Source organism: Brachionichthys hirsutus, unplaced genomic scaffold (genome assembly GCF_040956055.1).
Source record: "Brachionichthys hirsutus isolate HB-005 unplaced genomic scaffold, CSIRO-AGI_Bhir_v1 contig_1421, whole genome shotgun sequence".
Classification (NCBI taxonomy): Eukaryota; Metazoa; Chordata; class Actinopteri; order Lophiiformes; family Brachionichthyidae; genus Brachionichthys; species Brachionichthys hirsutus.
Genome location: NW_027180334.1, coordinates 334150 through 346493, shown reverse-complemented (window position 1 = coordinate 346493; position 12344 = coordinate 334150). Strand labels below are relative to the sequence as shown.

At 40.7% G+C, this 12344-nt stretch overlaps 1 protein-coding gene across 1 annotated transcript in view; it reads left to right on the top strand.

Moving 5' to 3' along the window:
* Window positions 1-4964: 4964 nt before the first annotated feature.
* Window positions 4965-12344, top strand: part of LOC137913549 (cadherin-13-like) — a 126559-nt gene continuing 119179 nt past the window's right edge. Inside the window, exons 1-2 of the mRNA XM_068757193.1 lie at window positions 4965-5060; window positions 5188-5308. Of these exons, the coding sequence (XP_068613294.1) occupies window positions 4965-5060; window positions 5188-5308 (217 nt within the window). The remainder of the gene's footprint in view (window positions 5061-5187; window positions 5309-12344) is intronic.

The following is a 12344-nucleotide window of genomic DNA, read 5'->3' as shown; positions in this document are numbered from 1 at the left end:
ATCATTTACAACGGATGCTGCTGTGAGGAATACAATAATCCACAGACATTTCTCAAACTTCCCCTGCAGCACAGACTGTATGCTCAGCATGTTCCAAAGCTAAATACGGCTAAATACATTACTTCCATCCTCAGGCTGAAGGAGTGTGATATTTCTGTTCAAATGATGCCACAGACAAGTTATGCTTTTGGGGGAGGTGTGCCAATGAAATGTCATAGAAGTAAGTAATAAAATCAGCATTTGTTCAGTGTGCGAGACAAATGTGACCGACGCCAGCTTCCGATAAGTTTGCCAGCCCCAATTTGGCATCTTTACCAAGCGCAAAGTGTAATAGCGTCACCATTCTGAAGTCGGCTCCTCCAGAGAACACCTAAAAAGGTTTAACCTCCCTGTCGATGTTGCACCATTTTAGGTTCAGCAGCCTGTGTGCTGCATTGGGTTCCCATCTGTCGCTGCTATGCCCACGAGCTGTATTGGAAAAGAAACTTTCCTGTGGCTGTTGTTTAGACTCTCAACAAACTCCAACAAAGACATAAGAAAGTCACTCGAATATCTAACTTTAAAGTGAGGAGTCTCTGTCAGCCTCTCTGGACTTTATGTTCTCCAAATATCTCCCGAGAGTTCATCTGATCTACCTCCTACCATCCGGCTGCATTGCTGGCCACCCAAGAATGTGTAATGCTGCGCTTTCAACAAATCGCACAGACAGCATATCCAATATTAACTTTTGAATAACCAAGCGAACAGCACTCTGTACAGCAGTGGGGGCGGGTCTCGGCTCAGTGAGTGAGATTCCCCCCCACACACACACACACAAAGATGAGGCAAAGGGCAAGTCGGAGAAATAATTGAGTCAGAGAACAACACGTTTAGCTTGGCATGCTCCGGAGAAAAATAGACAGCAAAACTACAGCAGACAGAATGCCCCCAAGTTTACTCTGGAGTTAGGCAATAAATGTACTAGAACAGACAAGGGCAAAAGGAAAATGTTACTATTCTATAAGCTCCCCTCCAAATATCAATATATATATTGATATATATCAAGTATATAATACAGTATATCACACTTTCCAAAGCCACCAAGCTGTTTTTTTTTTTATTACGGTCCGTATTACAAGAAATGTCTGCAGTTTTGCCTTTATGGTGATTTAATGATACATTATGAATTATCGAACATTGTTAGCCTTTATTTATTGTTACAGTGGAACCTTGGTTCTCGAACCGGTTATTCTTTCCGTAATACTGTTTGAAAACCGATTAGTTCGAAAACCAAAACAATATTTCCAATAACAAATAATGGAAACTAGATTAATCCGTTCCTTAGCACCAGATAAATGCCCATTTACATGGGTTAGGGGTAGCAGCTGACGCACCCTGTGACCCCGAATTGACATTTACGCTTGCTTATTGAGGAGATTAGACAAAACACCCATTTCATGGTGAACAAACATGCCACCTACCACTAGATGAAGCTGAACCCACTCAGACTGACATGCAGGAGAAGCTCAACAGGGAAGAGATAAAAAAAAAAAGAGCATTGAAATGAATTCCACAGCTGGTGCCTGTAGCTGACGCTCTTGTTGTTTTTCAGTCCCTCGCTTCACACCTCTCCCGTCTTTCTGTGCAGGGAAATGAGAGGCATGTTAGGTTGGAAGTGTTGACGAGCTGGCCAACGACAAAAAAGGATTTGAACATATTGATGGTGAGGGCATGGTACTGTCGGGGTGCGCCAGCTCACTCATCACACAGTTCTACACCCCCACAGGGAGGCCGGATTTGCATTGCAGTGGTAGCTGTCAGCTTGAACAATATGTCGTCAATCAGAGTTAGTGGCATGAGAGAAGTCCTTATTCTGTGCTAGCCAGTGCAAAAAATATGCTAGCCTGTTGGATACTTTGGAGTCTCTTTTTCTTTTTATCTTGAACACAACATACACCCCGCATCCACCTAGTGTGATGCTCTCATCGACTGTCAAAGATTGGAATGTCTTCACCTCCTCAAAAAAGGTATTGAAAAAAATCATAGCTGTTTTAAAAAGCTGGGATTTGCTTGTGCTGTGCGGGATATTCTGTGTACCATATGCCATGAAGATGCAATTACACGGTGATGATCCTCTGTGACCAATAAGTGAATTTAGAACCTCCTTAGTTTTTCTGGAAGTCTTTACTTGTAGTGGAAACGTGGCTGTTGGCCTACTGATGTGTTTAAGCCAGTTTTACCACTTCAATGTAAACTCGAAATCTGTATTTTGGCCAGTGATCAACATCCAGAAGAGCAGACCACAACTCACATGCTGACTGCATGTTCCAAAACGTCATCTCAAATTAGGAATGACTTTACTCATATTCAGGAGTGAATTACCTGCATGTATGCACACACACACACACACAACAAATTAAAAAATGCACATTGAAGTTAGAAATAAAGCTGTTTTTCTGCCTCTTCTTTTTCCTTTATTATTCAATGTTGCATTAGCATCGGGACAAAACCCACCCATCAGCAGGAAAATCTTGGGTTTGGCAGACCGAGCTGGGAACCAGATGGTTTCATGACTCAGGTGCTCCGTGCATGGCTAACATTGCAGGTCTCTCTCTCTCTCTCTCTCGCTCTCTCCCTCTGACTTCCTCTGCAGGCTTGGATGTAGTGAAGCCTGGCTGTCTCAGCCAAACCTAGGCCGAGGTGTGTGCACTGACATTTACTGTGATAGAAACTGAAGAAATATAAGATTGAAGAGGAAACGGAACTATAGAGCCGTGAAGTAGAAACTAGCCAGATGAAATGTCATACTACTGGCAGGTTGTTGGGCTGGATTGTTGGCAAATCCTCCAACATAGCCTGTTTTAGCTGGCTCAGTGAGCCTTTTAGCAAACGCAGACAATCTGACACGTATGCTGTGTATGTATGTTATGAAATAAATCAATATGCACATTGTCAAGAGACTTTCATAGCAGTGAAAGTGGAGAATTTTACTGTGAAGCAGGGTTGTGACCTCATTACCTGTAGATACATGTACTATCCTAGTTCTGACCAAGATCGTTAAGTCAGAATGGACGTATGTCGGTAAGTCAGAATGGACGTATGTCGGCCATCTCACAAATGGCCGACATGAGATATACTATGCTGTACAACAGCGGCCCCCAACATTTTTCCTGATTTGGGGGGGCGGGTGTAATTAAATAAAGAAAAAGAGGAATGTAAATATAACTACTAAACCTTATATTATGTACTTGTAACAGACACTAACCCAGGCATAAACAATATGCACTTTAAAAATGTATCCGACGTGTCAACCGATCCATTGTTCAGAGTTGCGTTTTCATTGTCAAAACAAATCTAGCAATAAATATAACAGAATAGAAGAAAGACATTTGACTACATTTATTCTGATGTCAGATCTAGTTCACTCACTCAAACTGTGTGTACATATCTGCAGACATCACTTCTAACATCTATCTCAGCCTCTTCATCAGTCTCTCCCCCAACACCCTCATTAACAAATACTTTCAGAAGTCAGCCCCTCTTCACCTCCTATCAGATGCATTGTGGATCATTGAGGGGAGTATTGATTTCGCTGATGTTTACTGTGTGCCCTGCCAAATCATTGGATTAATAACCTGATGGGTTCTTCACACTTTAAACTGATGTCAGATATGAACCTCTCAAGTGATTAGCTGACTTGTTTATAGCTCCTCCTCTATGAGTTGACTGACGTTGACATCATATGCTTCTCTTATTTTAATCAATCAGTTCAGTGCCTGTTCATACGTGCCTGTTTGGAAAGAGCTAATTCGCCCTGGCACTAGTCAAATAAAACAGAATTTAATTAATTCATGCCAATTGAAATACGCAGCAAAGTATAAAACTGTATTTTATTTGAAAGAATTTGATTTTGATGACACATGGCGTAAAGTAACATCATAACAGTAGCAGTGTAGATACTACTACATAACCACAAACTACACATATTTAGAAAATGAGCATACTGTGACTTAAAAAAAGATTATTCTATACTGAATAATTGTGATTTGCTGATAAAATAGGTCAATGGAAAGTCAAGGATCACAAGGTTCAGTTTTTAGTCTGTTTGAATTTAAATTCTAAATAGCAACATAAGGCAGATGAATTACAATAAAAAAAAAAAAAGTGAAGAGAACAGTCGACAACGGGGCACAAAACTGAAAACAAAGAAACACGGTCTATTAAGAACAACTCCTGGGGCAGCTTGGAACATCTTGAAACTTTGATCAGATCGTGACTCAAGGTGGGCAGTCGTCTGCTTGATCAGTTCCATTTACACCTACTAAATACAAATCCTTTCATGCAAATTAAATATCGACGTCTTTGTCATAGTAGCTGATGTTCATTGGTGTCAAGTGCAGCACTGTCGTTTCACAAGACAAGCGCTGAGACCCCGGCACGATGCATTTATGTCATTTGTAACGTTGATCAGTGCTTAAATGTTCGATTTGAATGTCGGCTTGAAACAAAGTTTTGTGTGTGTGTGTGATTCACACACTGATGAGGTTTTTGTACACTCTGACGGAAGCCAGTGGACTCGAGGGTACCACGGATGTTTCTCACTGTAAACATTGCACAACGTGTAAGAGTTCACTGTTGAGCTGCTGAATTCTACTGCTTGGGCTTTGTGATCAAATATTTTTTATTTTTTTTTGTCACACGGACTTCAGTCTATAAAATCATGCATTGGCTCATGTGCTTTCATTTGTCTTGTGACTTGTGCTCATCAACATGTCATGTTGCTGTGTCTGTTGGCTTCCTTGAAGCTCAACCTGTCTGTCTGGAAGCATCTTCTGAATTGTGAAGTCATTTCCTGCACTTTTTAACCGACACGGTTGTTACCACTAGGGCTCTGATTTCACCTGCTGCCTCTGGGCCCTCTTGCTCTGTGTCTCGTGGGGCTGTGTTTGACACACCTGAGCCTATACCTCTGTCACTTTTGGAGAATGTGGTTAACCAGCTCAGAGGAGATTGAGCGCTTTCTGTTCCTGCTCCAAAACTTTGGAACACTTTACCAATGCACATCCGACAATATCTTCACTGTCTGTTTTTAAAATGGATCTTAAAACTTCCTTTTACTCTGTGGCTTTCAACTCAGCATGAGACAGAAACCACTCATTCATTCATTCATTTATTCATTATGGCTTGTCCTTTGTTCTCTAATTGCAGGTTGCCGACGTGGGTTGCCAAGATGATGGAGCCCATGAGGCCTGTGTACCTGGATTCCAGGTCAAACATTACCAGGTGGCGTACAGTGGACCCGTCCAGGAAGGCCAGGTGCTTCTACAAGGTCAGTCAAATTCCAATAGCAAACATATAGCTATCAGAGTTTTTGTACTTTGAAGTTTTCTCATTTGTTCTCTCTCTCTCTCTTACTATTTGTCATTCAACACTGACCCGACCAGACATCTAAACCCTCAGTCTGCAGTTGTTTTCTTCTTCACATTCATTAGAATCCCTGTGGATTCCTGTTACAAACAGGAGTTGGAACAACAACAACAACATAATTTGTGTCTGCAGATGAATTATTCTCCTTGATTGGATGATATTTACAAATGCCTTTTGTTCTTCTTTTGTTTCGCCCCCCCCCCAAGCAGCTTGGTTGCTCATTTAACTGCATCTGTGTCGTGTGGGATCAGATGCACATCTCTGTACGCGGGGACTATTTTCTTGGACCTTTTTGGTCGCAGCAACACAATACTTGAGTTTAGGTAGCCTTTTGGGACAACCTTGAGCTCTTGAGTTGCATTTTCACTTTCATACAGGAACGTTATCTCAGCAGGTTTTAATGAAGACATTAAATATTTTGAGAGGAAGGTCACGAGGCTCACTGCAGAATTATATCTCTAAGCCACTCGAGAAACAGCCTCCTCCCTTTTCTTAGTGCAGTGGTCAGTGAGTCTCACACACACAGACTCAACGCTCAACTACACATACCTGCCACAACTCATTGGTCTTCCCTGCTCATCTGGGACCCTCCGGCAAAGCCTGCCTGCACAGTTCCACTCTGTCTCTACGGGGATCAGCAATAATATCTACTGGCTATTGGAGTCTGCTTCTCTGTGGATGTACGTTATAGCTTCCGGCACGTCTCTCCAGATAGATTGGCATGGGTGCAGCCGATGGTGATTTCATTTCAAAGCTGGTGTATGGGTGGTGTTGATGGTGAAACTGAGACAGAAACCATGATGGGAACATCCACAGCCTCGAGTCTTGGCGCTTTCATCGGGAATCACACTCACTTGTTTTTTGTATTGCGATATAATGAAACACTTATTTTAGTAATTCCATTCATTAGCATGTTTCAGTGACGCGCTACACAACATGCACTGATCATCTCGACATCACCGTCTCTTTTGGCTGGACTGACATTCAGTACTTGACTACGTTTGGATACAGCACACATATTTTCTAAGTATTCCTCCAACTGAAAAAAGCACACCTTCCCACCTAGACGACAACATGGCAAATGACACATCTGAGCATTTTCTCCTTCAATCTTATTTCTCTTCTTTTTTGACTTTCGTGTTTGATTTGGTCAGCCAGTGAGGCATTTTGTCATCTGGAGGTTCAGTGGTGCGTGCAGCGGGCGACAGAACTCAGCTCTGCTTTAGTGCTGTGCTCTAGGACGACAGAGCGGTTCTATTACCTTGAATATGTTCCTGTCAGCAGAAACACCGATCACTGCGGGGGGGTCTCACTGCTCTCAATTTATGACAGAAGTGTTGGCCTGCCAGGATCCACTCATATTATTTAGTACAAATACATATATGTGTATGCACATTTCAAATAAATCAGAATGATAGACACACACACAATGGAGGCCTTGCATGCAATTCCATATATTGCATTGTTCATTTATAATTGACATAACTTCACAACAGCCATGCAGGTTTTTGAGCAGCATTCAAAGCACTTGAACTAACACAGAGCTCCAGCATGTACTGAAGTGTGACAATGTGCTTAAAAACAGTAACACCATACACATAACAGGAAATTAAATTAAAGAAAACTACAAAAGAAACTAATGAGGCTTTATTACAGCTTTCAAGTTGAAACGTAATCGATATCTATCTGTATAAGTGACGGATCTACCATACATGGATGGATTGATAAGAGGTAAATGCAATAGCTTACAAACAGTATGTTTACATCGTGTGTGTGTGTGTGTTCCACACAAAGTAAGCATTTATCTAGGAGAGAGAGAGAGAAAGCTCTCTGTAATTACCAGTGGAGGTGCAGTCTTTTAGATAGGGATACCTTTTGACACACACTCTTTGGCATTCAAGGGCATCTATCTCGGCTAATGACCCTATCTGAGAATTAAATGCATGCATATACAATATGCAAGCATTCACTTTCTCTGTTGGTGTTACTAATTCTCTCATATTTTATTTGTCCTCTTTTAACTCTAAAAGAGGACAAATGCAGAGCTTACATGAAAAATCGATGCATGCAAAAATAGAATTGTTTAGGAAAAATGGTTTGGCAGTAATGGCAATGAATTCTTCAGACCACAAAAGACTTGCAGACCAATGCACAGTTTTTCGCATGACACTGGGAAAAGTCAGTCATCATTTCAGGTTCTTTGGTTTCCGGCGAGCCATTAACTAATATATGTGAGTACGGGTCACACTGCTCACTGCTGGACCCAATTAACTCGAATACTTAAATATAAATATACAATTTGGCACAGATTCCTTCAGGAAATAAATAATAGGATTTGTGCCAGTGGGGTCTGAAACGTGGGTCACAGATGTCACCGAGGCTGCAGATCTGGTGCAGGCTTACTAAAGGAAAGGACAGTCACACAGTAATATTAATATCTGCTTGAATAATGATTATAAATCATTAACCTCAAGGGTAACACAATGAGCAAACAGACGCCGACTTCAACACCAGTTGAAAATCCAAAGCAGCAACCAAAGTCTCTGAAGTGTGAACTCGGCAGCTATGCCGTCAGCTGTAGGCAGCATTTGTGACACAAATTACCTTCATTGGAAATAAAGTGCCCCGTGTATAACATTGTCACATAATGTGATTGGAGAAATATCTTGTGCCATTTCGTCAGTGAGAATGACTTAATGTTCAACCGTGTCTTATTTTCAAATTAAAATTGTCAACATTATTCATGTAAAATTAATTTAATTTTAATGTACCATCTCATAATTTGAAGGACACTCAGAGGAGTCATCCATTAATCAGAAGTTTGAAAGAGCATGGACCAGCTGCTCTTTGGAGGCGGTGACCATTCACACCATTATTCAGTCACCAGTGGAACAGCCACTGGGAGCAAGTTGGGTTTCAATATCTTGCCCAAGGATACTTCAACATGTGGGCTGCATCTGATAAGCAGCAGAGCCACAGCCTTCCGTATGGATCAAATGAAAAATGGATTTTCATTTATGAAATAATTATGGAGAACTGAACTGGTAACTTCCACGCGGATATTTGTTGGTTACACAGGAAATAAGCACTTTTTTTCAAGGTTTCATAAAATAAGATCAGATGCAGAATTTGAATCCGAAAATTCACCTGTTTTGCAAAATGCAGCATTTTGTTGAGTGTTGAGTGAAACAATGTCTCCGCAGGGTCGACAAGCATTCAACAGATCACGTAATGAATGACTTTTATTGAAGGATAAATTACACCCACAGTTTCTGAAAACATATTTGTTTTCCCTCCTTTCATTGACTTCTGTCACTACTTGAAGAAATACAGAAATGAAACATATGGATTCTGACATGCTGGTATAGCTCACCCTAGTTTTACCAGCTTTTTGTTTGTTGCCCGGCTGCGAACTCCTCCGAAGAGTCAGAAAAGTTTGTGGTTTTCTGTCTTCAATATGGCAGGCTGTCAGAAATACCAACTGCAATGCTGCTATTTTACTTCAGCATCTCTGATGATTTAAGATACCATTATTTTTATGTAATAAAAGCCCTTCAGCCCTTCATAATAATTAATTAATGTTAATTTATGCAAACCTATGAAAGTACAGTTTTTGATTTTATGATGTACATGGGAAGCTGTGGCGCATATCACACTCACAGCCAATAAAATGTGGAGGAGAAATATAACATAGAACTCTGCATCATGCAGAGCAAGACCACGGTCTCTGGGGCTTTTTATTTTTTTCCTTTACATATTCTCGCCACCAAATTACGATTACCACTGAAAGAGTGGTGCACTTCAGCATTCTCCACAGCAACCCTTCAGCCTTGCAGCTCAACCTTTAACTAACAACCCCTTATAAAGTACATTCACCAATGACTGTCACAAAAGTTATTGGCTTTCAAAGTGTAAAAGTGTTTTTTATTTTATTTTAAAAAGCTCAATTTCTCAGTGTTCAAGAGATAAAGCTATATTGAATCCACATCTCTCATGATGTGAATCAAAATTTTAACTATTCCCTGGCCCAAAATTCACCCGTTTTATCAAATTCTCAAGGTCTTATCTGTTTTTCTTGCGGACAAATATTCAGTATTCTAGCTCTCTTTTTTTTTAAGGAATGACTGCGTATTCCTTAAGATTTGACTAATTCTAATGTTATAACATCCACTTCGTGTTCAGTAGCTGTCTGTGGACGTGGCACTCGCCCAACTGCCAGCAAGCCCAAGGCACATAAACTGCATTGAGCTCCAAAGACATCAATACAGGAACTATTCTTCCCGCTGACTTTTTTCTATCCTACTTTATCATCCAGGCAATTTTACAGCACTTGAATTCTGACGCAGCCAAGTATTTGCAGATAAGTGGGACACATGGAACAACACTCCTTCATTCCTTCCTTTATTCCTTCCTGCTCAGAGATCAATATGACATTTAGTGAAAATGTTTCCTTATTACTTTATGTTGCTTCAAATCCTGCCTCTTCCAGCATATGCAAGATGAGTTTTAATGCATTTGCAGCTTCAACGGTTATTTGCACCCTCACCCACATAAAATAATGCGCGATTGTTGCTTATGTGATACACAATGTTTTGGAACTCTAGTAACAAATGACTCACCATTCTGTGGGGATCAACTAACACTGGATTTGTTAATGAAGCAGAGCAGCCATCACCCATCTGTTTATTGGTGGTGCTGAGTTGGCTATGCATGCGCATAGCCAACTGTTTCATTTAATTAGTATTTTTGCGTTATTTCATATGCACGTTGTGGAACACCAACAGAGTAAACCTATATGTCTAGTTTACTGTCAGTAAACTAGCTATATTTTAATCATTCTGGCTTTCGGATTAGATTAGATCAGCTTTATTGTTGTTGCAGAGTGGACCAGCGTTGAGACAATAAAATGAGGTGCAAGATAAAGTCAGCTGATAGTGTACAGGCCTAAAGTCCAAGCAAGAAAAGGATGCATGTGCATGTTTGTATGTGTGTAGTTTGAGTGTGGATGTGTCTGTATATAAAGAGAGAGTATTTATTCTATTTTGTTTGTTGTTGCATTTTTTTCATATCTGCACTGCTGTTATTTTGTTATTTCTGTTTTGTTTTGATTGAGGACCTTCTTGAAAACGAGATGGTTTCATCTCAAGGGGTTTTATCCTTTCAAATAAATAAATAAATGTATGAGTAATAGTGAGGGTTGTGAATACACAAACATATTTACAATGTATTAATTGTTATGTGAGAGGCACGGTGGCGCAGTGGTAAGCGCTGTCGCAGCAAGAAGGTCACAGGTTCAAATCTGGCTTGCGCCCTTTATGTGAGGAGTTTACATGTGCTCCCTGTGTCTGCGTGTGTTCTCTGGCTTCCTCCTGTGTGTGTGTGTGAATAATTGTCTGTCTATGTGTGACCCTGTGATGAACTGGGACAGGCTCCAGCACGACCTGCGACCCGGTTATGGACAAAGCGGTCAATAACGTTAACGTTACAACACAAGATAATCAATATAATAATATATGTACATTTTTCTACAGCATTAACAACCACAATGAGTCGGTGCAAACACTATGACACTATGCACATGAAGGTCACAGCAGGGGAGGCTGAGGGTGTTGGACTTGTCACCTTACTGCAGAGGAGAGTCCCGAAGCTGCTTCCAGAGGGGATGAGGGTGAACCGTTTAATTATTTTTACTGTGATGCCTTAGACAGTTTTCACTGCCCTTTATGCTGCTTTTTTTCAGTAAGGCAGAGCAGTTGCAAAACGATATGCTCCCACTGGTACAACGGTAGAAATTCACCCGAACCTGATGAAACCCAAAGACTGGGGAGACATCATCGCTGCATAACAACACCACCAACACCACCCTCAGCCGTACAGAGGCCCACTCAGTGCCGCCTGTGTAATATCTGCTCAACCAAATGCTGCAGATGCTTGGATTGATGCTCTTCTTTGCATCTGACTGCACAGCAAGGTGCAAATCCTGATCATGTCACTCTCATTCCATAATGGTGTAGCATTTGTCACTCACTGCAGCGAGAGTCACTAGAAAACGCAGCTTCTTTTACACTGTATTTAATTTGATCAAAAATCAAGGTGCGCTTTGACAAACAACTGTAATTACATAAAAGGCCATTACTAGTATGAATGTGCACCTCTCTCTCTCTCTGTGTGTGTGTCTGGAAGTGAAGTGAATGTGTCGATGGGTTTTTCTATGTACAATATCATTTGTGAATTTTATCATTTCATGAAAGCTTCCTGTACAATGGGCGATGATTTTCATTATTAATAGGTGATAAGCTAATAAAGGAGGAATCCATGTGAGTGGACTATGAACCTTAGCAGGTCAAATTGTCACTGGAGACTGCTGGCAATTGGCACTTTGATGAGGGAAGAGGTAGAAGGGGAAATGAACAATGATGCTGAAAGAGGTGAGTAAATGGTGGGGGAGAGGACGGGAAAGAGAAAAAGAGTGAGTGCAATATAAAGCTACAGTGGCAACATATTTTATGGCGGATTGCAAATCATTAGTGACAAAAGAAAATGTCATGAGAATGTCTGACTAGAATAGCAACTACCTGAGATGAGAGCTGCTGTGTGTGGCTATTAAATACATGTGTTAAAGCAAGGGCATGCTGTAGAATTTATATATGATTTAATCATATCTTTGAGATGATTTAAAACATAATATCCCAAATCAAAGAAACATAAAAAGCTTCAAAAGAAAATCAGTTCTATCTTTGCTATCTGATGTTTTGATGTCATGAAAATAGGTTCCATGAAGTAAATGTTAATGATGACTTTGGGATTTGGGAGACAGGCGGTTAGCGTGAACAAACAATGGAAAAACAATGCGTTTGAAAGACAGTAATGATGTCAGATGTCTCTGTAGAGCTGCGGGGAACTGTGGAGTTGGTCAGTAATTGGCTTTAATTCTCTGT